At 38.0% G+C, this 27,163-nt stretch overlaps 1 protein-coding gene across 1 annotated transcript in view; it reads left to right on the top strand.

Annotated features, from left to right (window-relative positions):
• Nucleotides 1–27,163, top strand: part of Corin (corin serine peptidase) — a 148,302-nt gene that overhangs the window by 4,288 nt on the left and 116,851 nt on the right. The window contains exon 2 of the mRNA XM_034982603.2: nt 10,858–10,949. Coding sequence (XP_034838494.1) covers nt 10,934–10,949 — 16 coding nt within the window. The 5' untranslated portion in view covers nt 10,858–10,933. The remainder of the gene's footprint in view (nt 1–10,857; nt 10,950–27,163) is intronic.

Raw genomic sequence — 27,163 nt, 5'->3', positions numbered from 1 at the left:
CGTCCGCGTGGACAACTTTCAAAACCCTTATTTCACCCTCTTAGAGGTTGAATTTTCAAAAATCCTTTCTTAGCGGATGCCTACGTCATAAATCATAATAGCTATCTGCATGCCAAATTTCAGCCCGATCCGTCCAATCAATTGAGCTGTGCGTTGATGGATCAGTCAGTCAGTCAGTCACCTTTTCGTTTTATATATTTAGACTAGTTGACCCACCCCGGCATCACTCGAGTGGAAATTTTGGAAATCGGTGAGAAGGCAGAATTTCCAAAACTCTTGAAACATGAACCTACTTCTACATTTTTGCCCGAAAGGCCAAATTATAATTTTCATAGATATATCCTGAAAAATGACGAACTTTTTTGATCACTTTTGGGGTGGAGTTTCTGAAAATCCTGAAATACGTATTTGTTAATTTTTAACCAAAAACTCAAATACCGTTTTTCATAGTTATTAATTGAAAAATTACGGACATTTATGCAAACTTAAACAGAGGATGACCTCTATTTACCTAAGGGTGGAATATTTTGACGACCTCCCTGGCGCAGTGGTAAGCACTGTGGTCTTATTAGTGGCAGGTCCCAGGTTCCGATCCCTGGCAGGGGTTTGGAATTTTATAATTTCTAAATTTCTGGTTTGGTCTGGTGGGAGGCTTTGGCCGTGGCTAGTTACCATCCTACCGGCAAAGCCGTGCCGCCAAGCGATTTAGCATTCCGGTACGATGCCGTGTAGAAACCAAAGGGGCATAGGTTTAATAAAAACTGCCATACCCCTTCCGGGTTAGGCCGCTTGGATTAGACTGCACTTACTACTAGATAAGATTGGAGTCAAGGGCTAACTTGTATCTGAATTTAAAAAAAAATCCAAAAATGCATGTACTTGACAGCTATCACACCAAAGTGGTTCAGGCTGAGGTGGAGTACACTTGCCAGAGATGTCTATTCAATCTTTAGAAGGTACTAAAATTCCAATAAGAAGGAAAAGGCATTCTATATCTATCTTCGATAGAATGAAACTTGAGTGCAACGCAAGATAATCGTGGAATAATAAAATCCATTTAAATCAGTTGAGCGCACATTAATAATAGTCTTATCCTAATTGCGCCGTGAACTTTGCCGGTAGAAAAACCAATAAAACTTGTTCGGGCAGAAATTGCAATTGGCCACAAGTTTGTGCCACAAGTGAACAAAATTTTTTAATTGAATTTTACAAAAAACGGAGCTTACTCAAAGAATAAAATTGAACTGCTGAAATAAAGCGAGATCTACTTCTAAGTTTTGTATAATACATTTTTAGATTCGAAAATTAATCAGAAAATATATTAATTTATTTATGACTTAATTAAAGCAAGAGCGAAGTGAGCGCGTAAGGTTATCTTTTATTTAACAGAAACGATACTTATAGCGGTTTCCAACTAAGTAAACACTGCTTCTTATTTACTTAAAATGAAATATAGTTAATCAGTTGAGCGAACATTAATAGTCTTGCTGCGCCGTGAAACTTTGCCAGTTGTCGGTAGAAAAACCAATAAAACTTGTTCGGGCAGAAATCGCAATTTGCCACAAGTTAGCCGGCGTGTCTCTTCGCGTCTCCATTTCGTGATATAATTGCTTTGTTACGGGGATGGGGGGAGAAAGGTACGCTAACAACCAATTACGATTGTGTTATGGTAGCATGTCGCTAAAAGTATTATACAGGGCGTAATCAGAACGCTAGCAAAAACTTAGCGTTATTGTTATACTACTTAAACACAATCCAATATCAATAACCATTTGACTCATTTTGTAGTTTTGGTGATTTAGTATGTTTCAAACTCGCAATAGCGTGCAAAACTGGGGTCTTGACTCCGAGTAGCCTACTTATGCAACGTTCATTGACCTCTAGCGTCAGTTAGATATTTTATTTGCAATATATCGTGAACTTTTACAAAATTATAGGATTTTTTAATATATATTTTTTTTGCGTTTTTTGTTGTCGTATCATATCAGTAATCATAGTACTATGATCTGTCTTCATTTTTGCTAGGTTTTTGTTTACACCCTGTATATACCAAATTATTATATTATTATAGGCCACGCTAGTGAAGCACGATATGTAAGATACTGTTCATTCGCGGTCTTTGAGGTTCCGTACCCAAAGGGTGAGATGGGACCCTATTCCTAAGTCTCCACTGTACGAATGGTATCTGTGAATATCCATCCGTCCATCTGTCTGTCAGTGGGCTGTATCTCGTAAACCGTAATAGATAGAAAGTTGATATTTCTATTTGCTATTAGCAAGATATGTTTTTGTCAGACAACTCTATTATTAACTAATTTTTTTGGCCTGCTGCGGGACTCGAACCTAGAACCTCATGATCCGCAACAGATAAAGCCACTAGTTTATCGAACTAGTTACTGATACTGATTCTGAGCACAACCTAATTTTAGAGTACCTATTCGCATCCTCTTCTTACTAATGTAATATGAAAAGGACAGACGCAGTTTGACAGTTTTAAGTTAAATTTTTAGATGGTAAAACCCGTGATTTTAGCGCACAGTCGCGAGCCTACTGTTTAAAGTAGTGTGCACTAAAATTTAGAGTCTTTAAATTTACATTTAAAGACTCTAAACTTTACAGTTCATGTTCTGTCCTTTTTTAACATTGTTAAAAAGAAAAAGATGCAGATACTCTAAATTTAGTTTAGAGAAAGACAACGCAATTGGTGCCACTATAAACCTTTAACTTTGCCTATGAAGGTAGTCATTAAACATCAATAAATTGTTAAACACTTAACGAAAGTAAAATTGAAGTCGTTAGGAGTCAATTTATTATCATTGTTGAGGAGATTAATTTTGCCTCCAGATGTCTCCCGAACTTGACCTACTTCAGGGGTCAAACTATATCTTGTTCCCCTCACACGAACAGACCAATGCGTAAGTGCGAGGGAGCGAGATATAGTAGTTGCCTATTGGTATCTATTTGAAGAATAAGTAAACATTGTTAGAGTTAGTACCTAGTAGTGGAAGTTAATACAACAACTATGTTTATCTGGCATAGTCATTAAAATAAACCTAATCATAGTTCGAAAACAGTCTGATGCAATTTTATTATTAAGTATTTTGATTTGGAAAACTATAAACTACTTTTAATTTTAGAGGACTCTCCGTTACTCGCTGTTAGTATATGTCATCATACACATTACGTCATCGTCCCCACCGTTGACGTGAGACGGACGTGCTGTGCGAAACGACTCATTATTCGTCTGACTTTTGCTAGGGGCACTTCTCAGTAGACACTGTGTCGTATTGTAGGTTTAAGAATTATTATTGTTGTTACCTAATGTGGTTCCTGTTGATTGAACTGGTTGGGGTTGTAGTAGCTACGAGTAGGTTAGATGGTTTGTATGAGTGTCACTGTGAGGGGTGATGTGGAGGCGACCTAGGTAGGGTAGATTATGTTTATCTAGTTACCTTATGCTGGTAGTTATCACGGTCAGTATAAGTGAGAGTTATCATGATTGTAGTTGAGGGTAGTTTCATGTCATTTAATAACAAGAGAACATAGTGAGTGTGTGTGAGGGTTACGATAATCAACGAGGGTAGTTAGTTCATGTTTACTCGTAATGCAAGAATATCGTTAGGGCGCCCACGAAGGCTCGGCTAATCCTGACTTATCCGGTTAATCTTAATCATCATTACTTATGAGGGCGGCAGCTTCTCCTTCATTTTCATCTTCATCTTCATTTCGAACATATCCTGCCAACCATGGCGTGCAAAATTATTTTTTACTTAAACTTAGAGCTTTGCCAGAGAGGTTTGTCACATTTCGATTAAAATTAAGTATTCTTCTTCTTCTTTTCGAGTCGACGGTCACCTCAAATACGGGCAGCCCAAAAAGCCCCAACCGCGATAGCTCGGTCGGCAGCCTCGTGTAGCTCCTCGTTCGTGCAGGTTGTCGGGCACGTAGGGCACCCCGTCATGTGCGCAATGGTCTGTCTCGGATGACCGCAGATGCACTCCGTATCATGTCCAGAGATGAAGCACCTGGCTAAGTTTACCCTAGACTTCCCCACCCCTGCTCTGAGGCGGTTGAGCGACTTCCAGATAGGCAGCTGAGGTTGTAACCTTCGGCTAGTCTCTCCCTCTCGCTGGTGTTCGGGTTCGGGGTACCTAGCCGTGACCTCCACATAGCAAGACGCGTAGTTCAGCGACTGCTTGAGAGGCTGCACTGAGTGTAAGAAGCTATTCCTGGAGCGTAACCTATAGGATGGCGCCGGTGTATGACTGGGTGACGTCTATCCTGTGACCGCTCGACGCACCTCGGGGGGGATATTCCTGCCAGCTGGTATAATTAAGTATTATCTAGGTATTTCGGTATGGAATAAATAGGCCCGGAGCCAGGGCCGGTCTAGACTCTAGTACTAAATAAGGTTTCTGTGTCTATTCGAAACTGTACGATACCGAGTTTTCTCCCCAAGGCAGTTCAGTACAATGGGTAGGTAATTGTAGCCGTACTTTTGTTCTGCCGTGTCTCATATTATGCGTCCGTCAAATAGAATGAAGGATCGCCGGCGGATCATGTTGCTACAAGCCGGCCTTAGTTCCTGGCCACAGAACTATAATCTTGGCACTTGAATTTTTTTGAGAATTGAACTTGAAAATTTGCACTTTAAAACATCATATTTTACAAACGGATCTAGAAATCAAAAAATTATGTTTCCACACCCACAGTATTTTCAAAAGACCTATTCAACGATCCCCACACTATGGGATAGATGTGAAAAAAAAATCATCCCACTTTACATGTAGGGGAGCTACCCTTAAAAAAATATTTATCGCAATTTTATTTCATCACTATGTCGGCTTATTTATACCCATGCCAAATTACAGATTTCTAGCACTAATAGTCTCTGAGATTAACCGAGGACGGACGGACAGACGGACGGACATGGAAACTATAAGGGTTCCTTGTTTACTACGGAACCCTAAAAACCAAATTATTGATAAAGGCGTCATAAATCTAAAGTAAGATTTCTCTTAAATTCGGTATCTAAATGATTCCTATTCCACTTAAAATATAGAGAGACATCTTTGTCTAAAAGGATTTTTGAGATCCCTTTGAGGCTTACTCATAAACCAAGGATTATTCAAAGGCTCGTTGGGATAGGAAGTCGTTTTTAGGTAATTGTAGTAAAACAAAGAATTTTTAATGGTTTTTTATGGTTTTCAGGGTTATGTACCTCAAAAGAAAAACGGAACCCTTATAGGATCACTTTGTTGTCTGTTTGTCTAGAAACCTATAGGGTACTTCCCGTTGACAGGTAGTTAGGTGTTATAGCACACGTAAAAGGAAAAATCCGAAATCCGTGAATTTCAGAATGTGATCACGAACAAATAGTACCTATGTATTTTCAATTTTCAAAGTAAGATTATTATACCAAGTGGGGTATTATATGAAAGGGCTTTACATATACATCTTAAAACAGATTTTTATTTATCTTTATGCGTAATAGTTTTTGATTTATGTGTATGTTAGTGAGTCTGACTCACAATTGGCCGGTTTTTAGTCTTTTGCAGTCTTCTGTTTGCATATTATGGCCATTTTAGCCATTTTAATAGATTTTTTGAAATCCGGAACTATCTGCGTTTTAATCAATTAAATATTACTTGCTTTAACGATGAAGGAAAATATCATGAGGAAACCTGTATGCCTGAGAGTTCTCTATAATGTTCTGAAAGGTGTGTGAAGACTGCCAATTAGTACTTGGCCAGCGTGGCGGACTGTGGACTGTTAATCTTTCTCATTCCGAGAGGAGACCTGGGGCGCTACTAGCACCGCTAAAAGTAATAAGTAGTGTTTCAATCATTGACTTATATATTACTTCGTATGGACAGGGCCATTGAACAAACAAAAAGGCGGGCGATGGGTTGATCATGATGATGATGATAATGAGTTAGTGTGGTAATACACACACAGTTTGTGTGTATGTTACTGTGCCGAAATCCATGAGCACATGTCAAGTCATGTTTTAAAATTTGCTTGTAAAAAAAAAACCGCCGTTGCCAATAAACAAGACAAATTAACTGTCCAATAAATTCAATAAAATACAATAAATATCGTGTGTCCGAAACACAAACATATTTGTTCGAGCACTCGTTAACGGTCACGGTATACTGAACACTTAGTACGAGTTCACATATCTCGATAACGTTGAGAGATTACGATTTACGAGTATCGAATCGTTAGGATAAAATGAATCAAAATGTTTATTAAAATACCAACATAATTTGGTCAGCGCAAACTGAGTGCATTGACTCCAGGCGCGGTGAATGGCAGCAAGTAGAGTGGACCTGGTGGTCAGTGATGATGTAGTCTAAGATGGGAGCGGACTAACTTGAAAGGGATATGGTAGTTTTATTACACCCATACATTGGCCCCGATTCTCTAGTCTCTCTCTAAACTAAATTTACAGTATCTGCATCGTTTTCTTTTTACTAATGCTAAAAAAGGAGCGGAACATGACTTTCACATTTAAAGACTCTAAGTTTTAGTGCACAATAGAAATTTAAACAGTAGGTTCGCGACTGTGCGCTAAAATCACGGGTTTTACCATCTAAAAATTAAATTTAGAACTGTCAAACTGCGTCTGTCCTTTTCATATTACATTAGTAAGAAGAGCATGCGAATACTCTAAAATTAGGTTGTGCTCAGAATCAGTGCCATTATCAGCATAGTGCCGGAACGTCAAATCCCACCAGGAAACCGATTATTGTGTACTACCGATTTTCATTATGGTGTGGAGGTGTTGACTGTACATGTATAGAACGAACATGAACCTTAAAACCAGGGACTTGAAGTTAATTTTTTTAAACGTTATAGTGTCTCGATATTTTAAAACTATGATCGTTATCGAGATGTGCGAGCTCGTACTAAGCCTACCGGTCCACCTGGCAGTGTCGCAGCCGCTGGATCATAAAACTGATTTATCGGTGACCAATTTGTGCGTAGAGCCGCGTAATTCCGCAATTCCGCGTAATTTTCTCGAGAGAGTTACGGATTACAAAGTAAACTCGTAGTCTCTTTACGCACTGCATCCGATCTGTTCGAGATTTTCCATCCAAACTCCAAAGTAGCCATACTTGGTACTGTTCATATGTGGGGCTACGCATTAGATTGAAAATTTTGCTTTTAGCTTTGTATTATGTTTGTTTGTTTGTTTTTTTTTTATTTAGCTGTGTAATAAGTGGCATGTTACACAGAAAAAGACTACCATGTATTATTTATCCAAGCGCTGTGTACTTGCTGTTGGTGTACCGAAATATAATAAATAAATAAATAAAATTTATTTTATTTTAGAACATAAAAATTACAAATCGAAAATATCATCTAAACCACCGCAACGAGGCAGGGTGCTGGGAACGCTGGCAGCGTTACCTCGTTGAATGGCCAGACTAATATGCTGACCGAGGTTTTAGAATAAGTTTGGTATTTTTGTTTTTTGTATTAAAAATTATTATTATTGTCAAATAAATAATACTTCCCTTTTATTTTAGAGCTTCAATAGCTCAACAGGTAAAGGAGTGGACTGAAAACCGAAAGGTCGACGGTTCAAACCCCGCCCGTTGCACTATTATCGTACCTACTCCTAACACAAGCTTGACGCTTAGTTGGAGAGGAAAGGGGAATATTAGTCATTTAACATGGCTAATATTCTTTTTTTTTTAAATTAGGGCTTCGGTAAACAAAATTTGGATTTAGTGCGCAACCTCTCATAATAACCTCTTACCTCTGATGTGTGACACAGTTTGGGAAATAAACATCTTCTCTTTCTTTTTTTCTTTCTTTCATACAAATAATACTAAGACTCCGATCGATATTACATTTCATTTCACTTCTTGGATTTGGAATGAATTCGGATCGGATACAGTGCGTAAAGAGCCTCACGGTAAAAGAGCGGATAGAAATTAAAAAGGTCGATAGGTACCTAAAACCCTACCTGTTGCACCACTGTCCTATCTACTTCTAGCACGAGGACAATGCTTACTTAGAGAGAGGAGATGACTTCTATAGTCATGGATGACATGGCTAATAAGCGGCAGATATTGGGAAAATATTCGTATTACAAAAAAGGGCAATACGTGCAATTTATAATTTAAAACCGCGCGATTCCCTACGAGAGATATTTAAGGAAATAGGTATTCTTACAGTAGCTTCCCAATATATATACAATAATATAATTTTTGTACGACAAAACATTCACAGTTACAAAAAAATCAGTGATCTCCATGATAGGCAAACTAGAAACAAAAATAAGCTAGCTACTCCTGCGCTCCGCCTCTGGAAGGTGCGAAAGTCATTTGTGGGAATGAGTGTAATATTTTATAATAAAATTCCACAAGCAATTTTAGACTTGCCTTTACACAAGTTTAAAAAATGTGTTAAAAGTATGCTCCTAAAAAAGCATATTATACAGTCGCAGACTATGTAAACGATAAAAAAGCTTGGATTTGACTCGCTCCAGCAATGCACGGGGGCTGCAATGGCTTGTATAGTACGGTATAATAACATTGTAAATTGAAAAATTAAAAAGAGCAACCGCCGAGTTTCTTGCTGGTTCTTCTCGGTAGGAACGGCATTCCGAACCAGTGGTAAATTAAACCTGACTATTCATAAGCACTTTTAAAAAGTTTACATGAATAAAAAAACATTCTATTCTATTCTATTCTAATATTAAAAACCAGCCAAGTGCGAGTCAGACTCGCGCACTGAGGGTTCCGTAATACAGTCGTATTTTTTCGACATTTTGCACGATAAATCAAAAACATAAAAATACATAAAAATCTTTATAATTTTTATATTGTTTTTACTAGAAATAAAAATCTGTTTAGAATGAGCAGGTAAAAGCCCTTTCATATGATACCCCACTTGGTATAGTTATCTTACTTTAAAAATTGAAAATACTAATTATTTGTTCATGAGCACATTTTTCTTGATGCAACCACAAATTCACGGTTTTCGGATTTATTCCTTTACTTGTGCTATAAGACCTTCCTACCTGCCAAATTTCATGATTCTAAGGCAACGGGAAGTACCCTATAGGTTGTCTTGACAGACACGACAGACGGACAGACAGACCTTTTTTCTTTTGAGGTACGGAACCCTAAATAAGACTATTTGCTACGGAAGCGTCAATAAGATGAGAAATATAAAAATAAATAAATTATGTTGTAGTAATTATGTGAAGAAAAAATATAATCATGCTTTTGTGTCTCAATAAATCATACAAAAATATGATAAATTAGGAAAATAAAACCTTAATTAGTTCGTTAAAGTACGGGTAGCAACAAGCTACGGGGCCACGAGCTTCTACGAACTTCCTTCGTAGCTAAGCCGTACTTCTACAAAAATAGGTAATTAGGTCACATTTTTATTTCAAGGAACGCTAATATTTTTACCATTCCTAGAAAGTTTTATTCCTTGGTCATTTTATGTCTCGTACCTAATACCTAATGAAATAAAGTTCAGACAAACTCGATTCATTATTCATTCCTATCTTATTTTAGTCCGCCTGGATTTTGGTTTTTAAAAATCCTCCGGGATTTTTTTATTTTAACTACGCTAAAAAAACAAGATTTTGAGAAAACCAAAACTTAAGCGGATGAAGTCACGGGCTATAACTAATCTATAAATATATAAAAAGAAAAGGTGACTGACTGACTGATCTATCAACGCACAGCTGAAACTACTGGATATTTGGCACGCAGATAGCTTTTATGATGTAGGCATGCGCTAAGAAAGAATTTTTGAAAATTCTACCCTTAAGAGGGTGAAATAAGGGTTTGAAATTTGTGTAGTCCACGCGGACGAATTCGCGAGCATAAGCATATACATAAGGTATATAAATGTAAATAAAAAATACATTCGCTTCCTTTGGCTTCAACGTCCTCGGGTTATAAAATAGCTATTAAATTTCAATCTAAGCTCCCATTTAGCAACTCAAACAATGCTTTAATACCATCTAAGCTAGCTAATCGTAGCAGCTGCATACTTCGAATAGTCTACATCACAAAAGCTCGAAATTTCACTCTGAAATAGCCTCTAAAGACATTAAATTATGACATACTTTTCATAGACAATGATCAAAAGTTTCGCCCTCCTTCTAACGAGAAGCTTCGTCTGGAGCAGCGGGCCTAAGATAATGAACTCTTTTGTCACTGGTAAATATTTTACTGAACAAAAATACTATTATACAAAAAATATTGAGTTGTACTACTAAAAAATTCAGACCTTTATCGTTAGTCACTAGCGCTTTCCTTAAATAATATCTAATCGTGCACAAACGTAGTGAAACCAAAGATAATATATTAATTGGTGAAACTAATAAATATTATAAAAGTAAACATACTCAGGTATATTTTATGTAACTTATTATTATAAAAGGAAAAGCTGTCTGACTGACTGATCTATCAACGCACAACTCTAAGTACTGGACGGATCGGGCTGAAATTTGCCGCCCGATCCGTCCAGTAGTTTGAGCTGTGCGTTGATATATCAGCCAGTCGGTCAGTCAGTCAGTCAGTTTTTCCTTTAGAATTATGAGAGGCAGGAGTAATGTCTTATAGCACAAGTTAAGGGAAAAATTCGGGAACCGTGAATTTGTGGTTACATCATAAGAAATAATTAAAATGTGTTTACTAAATCTCACATAGATGGCGCTGTCTGTCATTAGCTTGCACGAAGTCACGAGTGCTCGGTAGGCTAGGTGGGGGATCAAAAAGTGTTATTTCTTGTACGATGGTACGGAACACTCCGTACTTGACCGGTGTTTTGCAGTATATACTGTCAGAATAAAGTGTATATTGTCTGTTGCCGCAGGTGAACGTGTAAATGCGATGCTCATGCACGAGTAATACGAGCGACCCTCCGCGATAGATGAGAGCATCGAGGCAAGATGGCCTCCTTCAAAGGTACGTCCATTTAGCTCTATACAGGGTGGCCGGAGATGTGACATCTAAAATAAAAAATTTAAAACATTATTAAGGGGTACTCAAATCACCCATACGTATGTTCAACGGTTTTCAGTTGTTTAGGAGACATGAATTTTTTAATGTTTTTTTTTTGTAGAACTCTTCTTTGATTTTTTTCTCTTTCTGTAGAACGTATTTGGACATATTTTTTTTTAGTAATTAGTAACCATGAACTCTACCGCCTAAAAATTACGGCGTACCTAGGCATTATGCGATATGACTAATATTTTATCGAAAGTTCAAAATTACTGTTCGAGCAGTCAAGAAGAAATCACCTCTATATACAGGATGGTTTCTTCTTGACTGCTATTTCACCAAACTCAATTTCAAAGCATTTTATATAAAGTAACCATTGTACACTTTTTGATTGTATTTTTTGAGACATAAACTCTTTGAAATTGTAAATTGTTGAATTTTACAATGATGAAGTAATGATACAAACCATTATAAATTCCCAAATTGCCACTGCCGGGAATCAAACTCAGATCTTATTAACTTACTCCTAAAATTAAATCCTTCTATTGCGTTTAGTTTAGTTTAGTTGACTTTGACTTTGACTTGACTTAAGTAATTAAATATCACTTGCTTTAACGGTGAAGGAAAACATCGTGAGGAAACCTGTATGCCTGAGAGTTCTCCATAATCCGCACATAGCTAGCGTGGTAGACTATGGCCAAACTCTTGTCACCCCGAGAGGAGACCCGTGCTCTGTAATGAGCCGGGGATGGGTTTATCATGATGATGATGATTGCGTTTAGACGCATTTTACTAAAACATGATAAATATCTTCGGTAACGTCGCATTGTGCACATTTTGGTGAGTTCGATTAACGTACAAGGTTTGCAAATTCCTTACTGGGAATGTGACCGAAATACCTACTGTGTTGTAACCAACGGACATTTGGGTATAACTTCTACAGAGAATTCAACCTCAACACTACGCATATACAAGCTTTGCATGAAAACATGTACTTGCTCGGTGGCTCTTTCCCGGGGCGCCTTCTTGATTCCCTACAAATTATTTCTATCCTTTCCTTGTCCCTATGGGTCTCTCTCCCCTTTCTGGGGCAGACGTACACAACACGCAGATTCCCGCGTGCCCCAAGGTCCGGATCCTTCCTCAAACACCCACTGGTCCACGATCACGGTCCGAGCTGCTCCGCCTCTTGTACCATTGGTGCGCGAACTCCCGTAGCTTACTCAAGCTTTCCACCGAGGCAACGAGGTCCTGGTAGAAGACCGGACCCTCTTCCTAACGAACGAGTCCGTCCAGCAGGGCGCACCGGAGATGACGGGGGACAGGGGAGAATGCTTTGTTGTGATTGGTGGACTTAAAAGTCACGTAATCAAGACAATGTGCGAAATGAGGGTACCGAACGAGCGTGGGCCAACTTTTATGCTAAGCAACTGCCTAAGCTTGACGATCGGGGGTGTCCGTTTTAGGCGTCTATAGGTGGTGGTCTATGGGTATTTCATAGTAATTTCTTTGCGATTTCTTGGTAAAGCTGTGATAGCCTAGTGGTTAAGACTCCTATTCGGCAAGTCGTAAGTTCGATCCCAGGCCCCGTCGGACTTAAAATACCACTTGCTGTTGCCGGTGAAGGAAATATCCTGAGGGAATGTGCATGCCTGAGAGTTCTCCATAATGTTTTCAAAAATGTGTAAAGTATGCCAATCCGTTAGCGTGCCTAGCCGAGTAGCCAGTATGGTGAACTATGACCAAACCTTTCTCATTCTAAGAGGAGACCCGTGCTCAGTAGTGATACAGCGAAGGGTTGATGATCATGATGATACATAAAGTACAAACAATGGGTTTTTAATCTTTTTAAATTAATAGGTACAAGATTTCTTTGTTCTGTGAACTAAAACACCCTGTATATACGCGTTAGATAACGAGTTTGTTGCCCCGGTTAATATGGAAGAAGTACCTATGTATGTCGGGGGAAAGTAATTTGAACGTAGCAGTCTTGGCCTAAGAGCCAGCGTGTGCCAGACCTTCCTTATTTTATAAAAGCTAAAAGTTTCTCTGCGTCTTGTCCCCAACACTGTTTGTTTGGATCGTGCTGGCTTTGGGAGATAACAGGTAATAAAGGTGTAAAAAATCTTACGTCAAAGTATATAGTCTAATCCTACTAATATTATAAGTGTGAAAGTGTGGATGTTTGTTACTCAATCACGCAAAACGGCTGAACGGATTTGAATGAAATGGAGATAGGTGGATTGAAATGAAGATAGATTATACCCTGGATTAGCACATAGGCTACTTTTTATCCCGGAAAATCAAAGAGTTCCCACGGGATTTTTAAAAACCTAAATCTATGTGGACGTGGAGCCCTGTAAAATTAATAAGAATAAATATATTGAAAAAAAAGTCGGGGGCATCAGCTAGTAGTTTTATAAGTGGTAGAGAACCCTTAGAATTTCATTGTATAATAACATTGTAAATTGTAAAATTAAAAAGAGCAACCGCCGAGTTTCTTGCTGGTTCTTCTCGGTAGGAACGGCATTCCGAACCAGTGGTAAATTAAACCTGACTATTCATAAGCACTTTTAAAAAGTTTACATGAATAAAAAAACATTCTATTCTATTCTATTCTATTGAAGAATAAAGAGATCAAGCTACATTACAGCCGTTACTTCCGGCGTAGTTAGCCATGACGGCCATCTTACTTTATGACGTTGCATTATTAATCCCATAAAATAGTCCAGACACAGGTCTTTTCATTTTAAACTAGATTGTTTTATACTATCCACCATAGACTTTGCATTTTGCAGTAAGTACCTACCATACCTACTCACATTTCTAAAAATTCAAAATTTTATCTCCGAAAATTAAAGAGTTCCCAGGGGATTTTTAAAAAACCTAAATCATCTAGTAAATTATAAAATAAATAAATAATAAATAAAACCTGCATGCCTGAGAGTTTGAGAGCCACTATGTTCTCAAAGGCGTGCGAAGTCTGCCAATCAGCACTCGGCCAGCATGGTAGATTATGGGCAAACCCTTCTCATTCTGAGAGGTTCTCCCATGTTCAGTAGTGAACCGGCGATGGTGATGTTTCATTTAATCATTTTAAGCATTCATTTCTTGTTCATTTGAACAACTTTTGATCATTTAATAAACAACAGCTGTCACATACATATTTAAAAAATCAAAAGTCAAAAATGAAAATGGAGTGAACACTGCTTTAACACGTTACACGATTATTCGCAATCATTAAGCATCAGCCGGCTCGCGATGAATCGAATCCAATCGATTTAATAAAGCCTGTCGAATCGAATCAGCGCAACAGACTGGAATGTGTAAGCTTCTATTATATTATCATTTCATTTTCACACCCTATGTTTTGTATGAAGCCAACAGGTATTTTTTTTATTCGATGAAGTGAAAGGAGGGCAAGGCTGATTTTCCCTAGAGATGTGATGTGTCCTTCAATCACGTCGCAACGGAGCAACTGATTGACGTGATTTTTTGCATGGGTATGGATAAAGACCTGGAGAATGACATAGGCTACTTCTTATCCCGGAAAATCTAAGATTTCCCATGGGATATTTAAAACCTAAATCTACGCGGACCAGCTAGTATTACTATAAATTAGACTATATACACATTACATACTAATAATACACAAATATATGTACCTATATATACATGTAGGCTCGCCGCCATTTAATTGTAAACACTTTGCTCATTGAACATCACGTCATCGCCCCACCGGCATTGTGAGATTATAAAAGTGGATGCGCAGTGTGTCACGAGACATTATTCGTTTGGCTTCGGCCAGAGGCGCTTCTCAGTGGATACTATGTGTGTCGTACTGTAGGTTTTATTATCATTGTCGTTGTGACCTAATGTGGTTTCAGTTGTTTGAGGTTATACTACTAGGTTGTGAAAGGTTGCTGTGAGTGTGTTTTGGCGATCTAGACAGGTTGTTTATCGGGTGAGTCCTTTTGTATCGTTCCAATTTGTATTAGACAAACGTGATTGTTGTAGTTGATGTTAATTGAACTAATTGTGGTGTGCTAGGTTAGCTGGTTGGTCTGGGACCGGTATGGGGACATGGTGGAGCCGGTCGCTAGGTAGGGTTAGGTTTACCTACGTTACGCTAGTGGTTTTCACGTGTAATAAGTGAGTATTACAAGGATTGTAATTGAAATTACTACCTTCTGATGTCGGCCATCCTCTTGTTCTCCGACATACATATCATATATAATATACTACATAATGCTGTTTGGATAAATAAATAATAGTTCTTCAAACAAAATTTTGAAGGTGTTTAAGGATTTCGCCTGATGTATTTCAGCGGGGAGAAAATTCCAGAGTTTGACACAGTTAATGGTGAAAGAGTTACCATAGTGCGTCATATTTTTTTTAATTTTTAGACGCATAATGTAAATAGATAGGTAGATACTTATTGCAAAGTGCAAAGTCGATGGTGGGTAGTCTACATCTAAACCTAGTAAACATAAAACATTTCTAGTTTAAAATGAAAAGACCTGTGTCTGGACTATTTTATGGGATTAATAATGCAACGTCATAAAGTAAGATGGCCGTCATCACGTCTAACCGTTAGTCCTTTGCGACGTGATTGAAAGACAAACCAACAAACCAATAAATCAACAAACAAACACACTTTCGCATTTATAATATAGCTAGTGATTACTATTAGTGAAATAAAACAACATACCTACCTACTGAGTAAGAGCAAGAGCTGGATGGTTGTGTCTAACAAAGTAAGTGAATGCAACACAAGAGTCGCTCGTAATGAAATTAATCAGTTTAATGAAAGCTACGACGATGAGTCAGATGTTTTGGTCTGCAGATGCTTTTGTTGCTTCGTTTTTGGGAAAAGGGAAAACTAGAGTCTACGTCTAATGGAGTCCTTATAATTAAATGTAACCACAAATTCACAGTTTTCAGATTTTCCCCGAATGTCTGCAATAACACCTAGGTACCTATCTGCCAAATTTCATGATCCTAGGTCAACGGGAAGTACCCTGTAGGTTTCTTGACAGACAGACTACAAAGTGATCCTGTAAGGGTTTCGTTTTTCCTTTTGAGGCACGGAACCCTAAAAACCGACAAAAAATCGATTGTCAATTGTCTACTCTGCAATGATTTACCCTTTTATTGTTATTAATTTTCATTTCTGTCAGCTCTTTCGGTTTTATCTAACTTTTGAAAGTGGGAAATGATTTGACATCTATTGTTTCCACTTTCCAGCGAGTTCAAGATAATACTGTGGTGTAAATGATATCTATGATCATATCGATCTTAAGAAATTGTAATAAAATAAAATTAAAATAAAATAAAAAATCTTATTAACCGACTTCAAAAAAAGGAGGAGGTTCTCAATTCGTCGGAATCTTTTTTTTTATTTTTTTTATTTTTTATTTTTTATGTATGTTCCCCGATTACTCGAAAACGCCTAGACCGATTTTGAAAATTCTTTTTTTGTTTGAAAGGGTATACTTCAAAGTTGGTCCCATTTCAATTTGGTGAAGATCTGATGAACATCTTCGAAGATAGATACTGGAACTCCTCAACGGATAAGAGTAAATTGCTCGCGATCAGTGTAATAGCTTAGTAAACAGTAGACTTTTAACCAGTCATAGCATAATTCCATGGGGCCACTAAAAATTGTGCCAAGCTTGGCACCGGCACCAAAAAGTATTATTATGGAACTATATTAACTCTTGTATACATAATATATTCGGTAATAAATTAAATTATTTTTCAATTTTTAGTGTTTGTGTAACGAAGTCGGTTTTTATTTTTTTTTGTAAAAATTTTTTTTTATTCGAATAAACTTTTACAAGTAATAGGTACTCAATGACTTTACTGCTGTTTTATTGGATGATGGCGTTGTTGTAGTCAGACATCCATACTTAATATTACAAATGCGAAGTGTGTCTGTCTGTATGTCTGCTAGCTTTTCACGGCTCGACCGTCCAACCGATTTTGATGAAATTGGGTACAGAGGTAGCTTGCGACCCGGGGAAGGACATAAGCTACTTTTTATCCTGGAAAATTTAAGAATTCCCACAGGATTTTTAAAAACCTAAATCCACGCGTACGAAGTCATCATATAGTATTTAATATATTTACTAGCTTATTCCCGCGAATTCGTTCACCAAAACTCCATTTTACCCCTTTAGGGGTTAAATTTTCAAAAATCCTTTCGCAGCGGATGTCTACGTCGTCTATCTGCATTCTGCATGCCAAATTTCAGCCCGATCTTTCCAGTAGTTTAAGCTAGGCGTTGATAGATCAGTCAGCCAGCGAGTCAGTCAATCAGTCAATTTTTAGGGTTCCGTACCTTAAAAGGAAAAACGGAACCCTTATAAGATCACTTTGTTGTCTGTCTGTCTGTCTGTCTGTCTGTCCGTCTGTCTGTCAAGAAACCTACAGGGTACTTCCCGTTGACCTAGAATCATGAAATTTGGCAGGTAGGAAAATCTTATAGCTGACATTTGGGGAAAAATCTAAAAACCGTGAATTTAGGGTTAGATCACACAAAAAAAACTGGTCATGAACTAATAATTAGTATTTTAAACTTTCGAAGTGAGTGACTATATCAACTGGGGTATCATATGAAAGGTCCTGTACATTCTAAAACAGATTTTTATTTATTTTTATGCATCACAGTTTTTGAATTATCGTGCAAAATGCCGAAAAAATACGACTGTAGTACGGAACCCTCATTGCGCGAGCGTGACTCGCACTTGGCCGGTTTTTTTCTGTAACAATACATAGATAATACATACCACCAATGGATAGGTAGTTAAAATGCAAAAGTATGTGGATAGAATTAATAAAGAATATACATAGATCTGATAATGTAAATCTAGTTAAATACGGTGAGCATGTCAGGCAGCGGGATCCAAGTGCAACAAGCGTAGAGCAAGTTGCGGAGCGTGTTGTGGGAAGCACAAACATGCACTGCATGCGACAGAGCGCTCCGCTTCGCCACCTGACAAACATCGGTTACTTTGAGCCGAGCTCGAGATCAACTCGTGCGAGATACTTTGTTGTTTACAGCTGAATACTGAACTGTGTGCAGTCATAGCATAGTTGTTGAGACGTAGGCCACCTGATTGAGAGGTCGCGAGTTCGTGCCCGGGTTTCAAAATAAAAATTGTCATAGTTACTCCTTCCAGGTTAGCGCGCTTAGTATACTACGGGTACAGATGGAATATTTACGTCGCACCAAACGTTGCTAGAATTCAAGAGTCGAAACACTTCTGCGTTATAATAAACTGGATCTTAATTGCCTTGTTTTAAAGCTCAAGTTTGTCTACACATCTACAGCCAGCGCTCCAAGCGGAAACCTTGCGAAATTAAAATCAGTGGCATAGAATTTTCGACTTCAATTCAAGGCTCTTTAGGTCCATTTTACTTTTGTTATTGTGTTTCGATTCTCGAATTCTAGCAACGTTTGGTGAGACGTAAAATCTTATACTACGGGTACTGACTGCATCATCACTTGCCACCAGGTGAGATTGCAGTCAAGGGCTTGTACTTGAATAAAAAAACTTGTATCTGAAAAATCTATAAGAACTAGTTTAGATTAAGGTTCCGTACCTCAAAAGGAAAAGCGGAACCCTTATAGGATTGTTCCTTTTGTTGGACACTTTGTTGTCTGGTTGTCTGTCTGTCTGTCGGTCTGTCAAGAAACCTACAGGGTACTTCCCGTTGAACTAGAATCATGAAATTTGGCAGGTAGGTAGGTCTTATAGCAGACATTAGTTGAAAAATCTGAAAACCGTGAATATGTGGTTATATACACAAAATACTAATAATTAGTATTTCAATTTTCGAAGTAAGATATCAAGTGGGGTATCATATGAAAGGTCTTCACCTGTGCATTCTAAAACAGATTTTTATTTATTTATATGCATCATAGTTTTTGAATTATCATGCGAAATGTCGATAAAATACGATTGTACTACGGAACCCTCCTCTCCTCTTACTCGCACTTGGCCGGTTTTTTTTTCTTAAAATTTCATCAGTCATGTCGATTGTCGATCCCTCGTTCCATTCTACACAAATTCTGCGTAAAATCGCGATAACTGGAACTGCTGAAAATCTTTATATGTTGTATGAAAACGTATAACGTATAACTATTATTATTTACTGAGTATTTTCGATAACAAAGAGATTTCCCGACTGAGTTTGTATTGGGGCTTTTTCTCAGAGGAGAGGCAATAAATAGCTTCTCTGTAACGATATCATGACGTCCGCCTTCTAATTGGAGGTCGGGGATTCGATCCCGGGTACGCTCCTCTAACTTTTCGGAGTTATGTGCGTTTTAATTAATTAAATATCACTTGCTTTAACGGTGGAGGAAAACATCGTGAGGTAACCTACGCCTCTAAAAGTTTAAAAAAAGTTTAAGAGTAATTTAGTTAAAGATCTTGAGAGTGACATAGGCTACTTTTATCCCGAAAAATCAAAGAGTTCCCGCGGGATTTTTAAAAACCTAAATCCACGCAGATAAAGTCGCGGGCATCGGCTAGTATTGTATAACAATGGGGCTTCAGTGGCGCGGGGCTTCGTCTACTGTTGTAATCTTGTTGAAATCCTATTTGTTGTTAAGCCAGTGATTTAGCCAAAATTAACAACCTTGAATACATATTTTAGGGTTCCCTACTCGAAGGGTGCCAATGGGACCCTATTACTAAGCCTCCGCTAAATGTCCGCACGGACGGAGCAAGTGGCACTGTAAGGGTTCCATTTTGGTACGGAACCCTAAAAATGTAAATTGTACCATATACCTACTTCCTGTATTTAAACAACAAATACTGAAAATGGCTGTTCATGAAGTAGTTTGTAAGTTGCGAAAAAAAAACAGTTATGTACGGAACCATAAAAGAGCGAGACCCGATTCGCACTTGGCTGGTTTTCTTCCTTCTTTCTTTCTTTCGATACATAATGTTACATCTACACCTAGGTATATAGGTGCAGGATGTAACCAGAACGCTGGCAAAAACGAAGACTGATGATAACCACAAAAAACCGCGAAAAAAAAATAAAAAAAATCTATAATAATTATGTAAAAGTTTACAATATATTGCAAATAAAACATCTGACTGACGCTAGAGGTCAACGAAAGTTGCGTAAGTAGGCCACTCGGACTCAATGCCGCGTCGTAGGCAGGGCATTGACCCGAGTTTTCCACGCTATACATTGCGGATTTAAAAATATTAAATTACTAAGACTAGAAAATGCGGGAAATAGTTATTGGTATTGGATTGTGTTTAGGTAGTATAACAATAACGCAAAGTTTTTGCTAGCATTTTGGTTACACCCTGTATATTACTTCCATAATAAGGCATAGACTAGAAGGCGCTCTGTAAGCGAGTGATAACAGGCTTAGTATTATCGCGGGTACTGTGCCCGCTATAATTAGGAATATAGTATTTTTACTAAGCTTTATCAACAAAATTCTCAATTTCCACACTAGTAAACAGTTTGATAATAAAAAAACATTGTCTAAGTGGTTACAAGAAAAAACGTACGACGAAACAGAATTACTTGTAGGAATATAAATAGGTAGGTTAAATTTGAAATTTGTTATTTGTTATTAAAAATATACACATGTACACACTCACACATACATACACACACTCACACTCACAATACACACTGATACACATATGTATACACACACACACACTCATACACACACACGTATTTTTAAGTTTCATATTGTTGTTATAAGTGTTTATTTGTTAATGATGGAGGAGGGAGAGCGGGGACCCTGAGATACAGGTTTTGCAAACTTACTTCAGGGTCCCTGGCACAATTTTAAAAAGACCTTTTAAAACAAATAAATCATTTCATTTCATTCAATCATTTCATTTCATTTCATTTCATTTATTCACGGGAATATGTATTAAGTACAACTTTACTAGGTATATTTATGCTGCAACCTCAGCTCAGAAAGCTCAGAGGCACTCAGCGGGCGATGGAGAGAGTGGATGTCGGAATTAATGCGGATGTTCAGCATTTGCGGATGCGGATGCGAATATCCGTAACACCTCTAATCTATACGTGCAGGTGTAGAGTTCGCGTAGGCGTGCAATGGGCTTTTTTTTTTCAGATACAAGTGACTGCATTCTCACTTGATAGTAAATGATGATGCAGTCTAAGATGATAGCGGGCTAACCTGGAAGGGGTATGGCAGTTTTTATTAAATCCGCACTCCTTTGGTTTCTACACGGCATCGTACCGGAACGCTAAATCGCTTGGCGGCACTGCTTTGCCGGTAGGGTGGTAACTAGCCACGGCCGAAGCCTCCCACTAGACCAGACCAGAAGTTTACATATAATAAAATTCCAAACCCCTGCCAGGAATCGAACCCGGGTCCTCCCACTAATAAGACCACAGCGCTCACGACTGTGCCAGGGAGGTCGTGTGAGGCAACCGTTGCATGGCTGACATTCCCGCTTCGTAGTCGGTTTGATCGCGCAGGTGTGGATGATGCTTTAAGTGTATGTTTTCGAGTAATTCTTGAAATTATCTCTATTGAATTTTATTTCAGCTAACTGTTTAAACGTATCTACTGCAATGCGATTAAACTGAAACCTAAAAGGGACATTTATATACCTACGAAGTTGCGTAAAGAAAAGCTAATTTATTAACATTTATTAACATTTACGAACGCTTACAACCACATATTTTTAACTGTAAGGGTAAATAATTTCAATTTACACGGTAGGTACTTAGAGCAAACTGTCTCAAACGAGGTCTGAAATACCACAGCTTAGCGATCACACAGTTCGGAAACAGTCCCTAGAAATCTAGAGGGTGACGTTATAACTTGAGAAGGTAAAACTGAATACTATATTCTAGGCAAGAACCTTCACCTTATTATTTCTTTCTATCAGTAATAATTTTTTGTCAAGCGTGATAACGATGATTAATTAATCATCGTTATCGTTCGTTATGCAATTAAAAAAAACTTATCCCGCGCGGGAAATTCTAGGGTCCTAGAAACATGTTTTCGTCTACTGTGACCCAAAATATCGAGCATTTACTTGAAGTCTACATTTTTAATAATAATAATAATAATAACACTGTAACTTTATTTTCGATTTGCACTTCGATAGTATTAATGATTAATACTATTAATTAAATGATATGAATTGACGTAAATACTTAACTATTTTCTTTACTTACAAGTTACACTTAAAATTCAACTATTTCGTATTTATTTATCCATACGATGTATCGACATTTAATTCCAACCCTAACGCAGTGGGTGGACGGGGAAATACGAATTCTCCTTCCACCCGCTGGCGGTGGGTGCACGAGTAGTTCCTCATACTTTCTGAACTGTAAGCTCGCTAAGCTGCGACGACACTATGTACCCAGAGTCACAGATTCGCAAACAAGCAGAACTCGGATCTGTCTTAATTGCGTCAGTTGGCAAACTTAAACATTCATGTTGAATGTACTTGTGGAACTAAGTACATTCATGTTGAATGTACTTGTGGAACTAAGTACATTCATGTTGAATGTACTTGTGGAACTAAGTACATTCATGTTGAATGTACTTGTGGAACTAAGCGACGGGACCTCGGTCGGGCATCGGGAACGCTCTTAGGTATGTACCTACCTACTCATTATCTTCTTAGGTATGGTTGCTTAAACTTTATCGTACCGTAGCGAACTACGCTACAGTAGGGTTGTACGGTATGGCATAATATTATTGTAAATTGATCACTTGAAAAGAGCAACCGCTGAGTTTCTTGCTGGTTGTTCTCTGTAGGAAATACGTTCTTAACCATTTATAAACATACCAGAAGTGAAGCTAAATATTAATCACAATGCGAATAGGCTTATCGAGAGTTTTACCAAACTGCACTATTAACTTGATTAGGGCACAATAATTGCTATTGCAAACACTCAATCAAAATGGCGACCTAAACACAAAAAGCATTTAACAGTCGGTCGAGTCTCGAGTCGGAACGAGACTCCCTTAAAAACCATCATTTGTGTGTGTTGTTTCGGATTGATTATGCTGCGTAGGCCCCCTACTTTCCGCTACAGCGTCACTGGGGAGGGTGGCGAGTGCGAAGCTCCGCCTGGGGGTGAGCCCTAGAGCAAGAAGAAATAATTCGAGAGGTCGGGGAGCAACGTCCTCCTGTGAGGCTCGGACCACGGCTTAGGATGACGTTGGGATGGATGGAGTTGTTGGACTAATGGTTAGTCCGTACGACCCCGAGGCCGTGGCGTGAGTCCACGTCCGGGTGACGTAAGAAATCGGGGACCTCGTCTTCGCCGGCGAAAACGCTGTAAAAAGGTTGACTTGTGTAGCCCTACGAGATAGGAAGCATTGGCCCCGATTCTCTAGTCTCTGTCTAAACTAAATTTAGAGTATCTGCATCCCTTTCTTTTTACTAATGCTAAAAAAGGAACGGAACATGACTTTCACATTTAAAGACTCTAAATTTTAGTGCACAATACAAATTTAAACAGTAGGTTCGCGAGTGCGTGCTAAAATCACGGGTTTTACCATCTAAAAATAAATTTAGAAATGTCAAACTGCTTCTGTCCTTTTCATATTACAATAGTAAGAAGAGGGTGCGAATACTCTAAAATTAGGTTGTGCTTAGAATCGGTGCCACTGGCACCGATTCTAAGAAGCAGTTTGACATTTCTAAATTTAATTTTTAGATGGTAAAACCCGTGATTTTAGCACGCACTCGCGAACCTACTGTTTAAATTTGTATTGTGCACTAAAATTTAGAGTCTTTAAATGTGAAAGTCATGTTCCGTTCCTTTTTTAGCATTAGTAAAAAGAAAAGGATGCAGATACTCTAAATTTAGTTTAGAGAGAGACTAGAGAATAGGGGCCATTGGGGCCGATTCTCTAGTACACAATCTCTAAACTAAACTAAATTAACAGGTCTAAATCTAGTGCTTTCCTTTTCCGCAAGCAACATTATGAAAGGGATAGCAATAGATTTAGACATGATATTTTAGTTTAGTTTAGAGATTATGTACAAAGGAATTAGCCACATTTGTCGGTCTAAAAACCATCAACCACCCGTATTTATATATACAACAATCGACTCAAGATGGCTGCCACGCAATAGACCACGCGACTTCCACTCCAAAAGGCGCCAAATACAAATGCGATAACATTTGCTACATATGTACCCATGTAACGTACAATTAACAAGTACATATATCATGTCGTATGGGGAGATCATCTCGTTAGCAAGTCTGCACGTTAATTGTTTGTAATCTTCGCGATGTGGCGTCTAATCGCCCGTTGTCACCGTTTAGCCATCGTACAGTAAAGTCAGCCCCCAATAGTGTAAGAATAGCGTTTGACAAGTATCTTTCACATGATCATAATACTAGCTACATGTGTACCCGTGTAACGGACAATTAAGAAGTACATATCATATCATGTCGTATGAGGAGATCATCTCGTTAGCAAGTCTGCACGTTAATTGTTTGTAATCTTCGCGATGTGGCGTCTAATCGCCCGTTGTCACCGTTTAGCCATCGTACAGTCAGGTCAGCCCCCAATTGTTTAAGAATAACGTTTGACAAGTATCTTTCACATGATCATAATACTAGCTACATGTGTACCCGTGTAACGGACAATTAAGAAGTACATAATATCATATCATGTCGTATGAGGAGATCATCTCGTTAGCAAGTCTGCACGTTAATTGTTTGTAATCTTCGCGATGTGGCGTCTACTCGCCCGTTGTCACATTTTAGCCATCGTATAGTTAGTTATGCATATATCACACACCAGCTTTACGGCTTTACTCACATGTTTAGTCGACGTTAGCCCGACTAGTTTCGAACCCATCCGGAGTCTTCAGTTGTCCTGCAAAATTGTGTTTGTTTGTTGGTTTATCCTTTAATCACGTCGCAACGGAGCAACGGATTGTCGTGATTTTTTGCATGGGTATAGTTAAAACCTGGAGAGTGACAAAGGCTACTTGTTATCCCGGGAAATTAAAAAGAGATGAATTCCATGAGATTTTTAGAAACCTAAATCCACGCGTACGAAGTCGCGGGCATCAGCTAGTGCACCATATATTCTAGTGGTTAAGACGCCCTCCTCCTAATCGGGAGGTCAGAGGTTCGATCCCACGCACTTTTAACTGTATGTTTGTTACACTATGATATTATCATGTTGCTAAATCCTTTGAATCCCCGCCCGTATATTATTTTGGATGATGTTTCCCAGTAATTAATATAATGGCTTTAAATAAACATGCTTAGTTCCTTTTGTCGAGATTCGTTAGAGCATTTAGGTCCGTCAAAAAGCTCCCCAAATCTTGAGCTTTCTCTAAAAAACCGGCCAAATGCGAGTCAGGCTCGCGCAACAAGAGTTCCGTACTACAGTCGTATTTTTTCGACATTTTGCACAATAATTCAAAAACTATGATGCATAAAAATAAATAAAAATCTGTTTTGGAAAGTACCTTTCATATGATACCCCACTTTATATAGTTATCTTACTTCGAAAATTGAAAATATTAATTATTAGATCCGTAGTCACAACTTAGCCATGATAGTTTTCCTTTAAAATTGATTATGTATACTACTGCTACTGCTGATATTTTAATCTGTATTTTCGGGCATTTTCAACAATTTTCCGCATATCAAAACCATATTTGGAAAAGTTCCAACTGAGCCTCTGGGCGAGGCAGCCGTGGAGATCGCGAGATACCTACAGTGTCATGAAATAAACACCGCTCTCATACTCTCTCTAAACGGTTGGACATTAAAATCTAAATTTATCTTTTTCTTAAATATATAAAAGGAAAAGCTGACTGACTGACTGACTGATCTATCAACGCACAGCTCAAACTACTTGACGGATCGGGCTGAAATTTAGCACGCAGATAGCTATTATGACGATAGACATCCGCTAAGAAAGGATTTTTGAAAATTCAACCCCTAAGGGGGTGAAATAGGGGCTTGAAATTTGTGTAATCCACGCAGACGAAGTCGCGAGCATAAGCTAGTAATATTATAAACTAGATAATGCCCGCGACTTCGTCCGCGTGGATTGAGGTTTTTAAAAATTCTGTGGGAACTCTTTATTTTTCCGGAATAAAAAGTAGCATATGTCCTTCCCCGGGATGCAAGTTATCGCGCGCTGTACCAAGTTTTGTCAAAATCGGTTGAACAGGCAGACAGACAAACAGACAGACACACTTTGGCATGTGTAATATTAGTATGGATGATATTTTTGTGAAAGTAAAGTTTAGAGCTATATTTATTCTACATGACAAAACGGCTTCATGGTTTTGTCATATATGTATGACAAAACGGCTTTACTCATACACGGCTTTACGATTTTGTCATATGTACATGTTAATAATATGAGTTTAGATAAAGCAGTGTATGAAACTATACAGAATTAGGTACTCAAACAACTGAATGTATGAAAAACTCGCCTGCGTCTTGTTTTTAACCGACTTCAAAAAAAGGAGGAGGTTCTCAATTCGTCGGAATCTTTTTTTTTTTTATGTATGTTCCCCGATTACTCGAAGACGCCTGGACCGATTTTGAAAATTCTTTTTTTGTTTGAAAGGGTACACTTCAAAGTTGGTCCCATTTAAATTTGGTGAAGATCTGATGAACATCTTCGAAGATAGATACTGGAACTCCTCAACGGATAAGAGTAAATTGCTCGCGATCAGTGTAATAGCTTAGTAAACAGTAGATTTTTAACCAGTCATAGCATAATTCCATGGGGCCACTAAAAATTGTGAAATAAAATTTTTTTACAAAAAAAATAAAAACCGACTTCGATACACAAACACTACCTAAACATTGAAAAATAATTTAATTTATTACCGAATATATTATGTATACAAGAGTTAATATAGTTCCATAATAATATTTTTTGGGGTCGGTGCCAATGAGGTGCCATTGTGGAGTCTCATAAAAATATGAAGTCTAGACGATTCGCGCAGCTAAAGCTAATTGGCACCGGCACCAAAAAGTATTATTATGGAACTATATTAACTCTTGTATACATAATATATTCGGTAATAAATTAAATTATTTTTCAATTTTTAGTGTTTGTGTATCGAAGTCGGTTTTTATTTTTTTTGTAAATTTTTTTTAAAACTCACAACTCGTGTTTTAATACCACCCATTCA

The sequence above is a fragment of the Maniola hyperantus genome, chromosome 2 (assembly GCF_902806685.2).
Source record: "Maniola hyperantus chromosome 2, iAphHyp1.2, whole genome shotgun sequence".
Lineage (NCBI taxonomy): Eukaryota > Metazoa > Arthropoda > Insecta > Lepidoptera > Nymphalidae > Maniola > Maniola hyperantus.
This window is presented reverse-complemented; position numbering and strand designations above follow the sequence as displayed.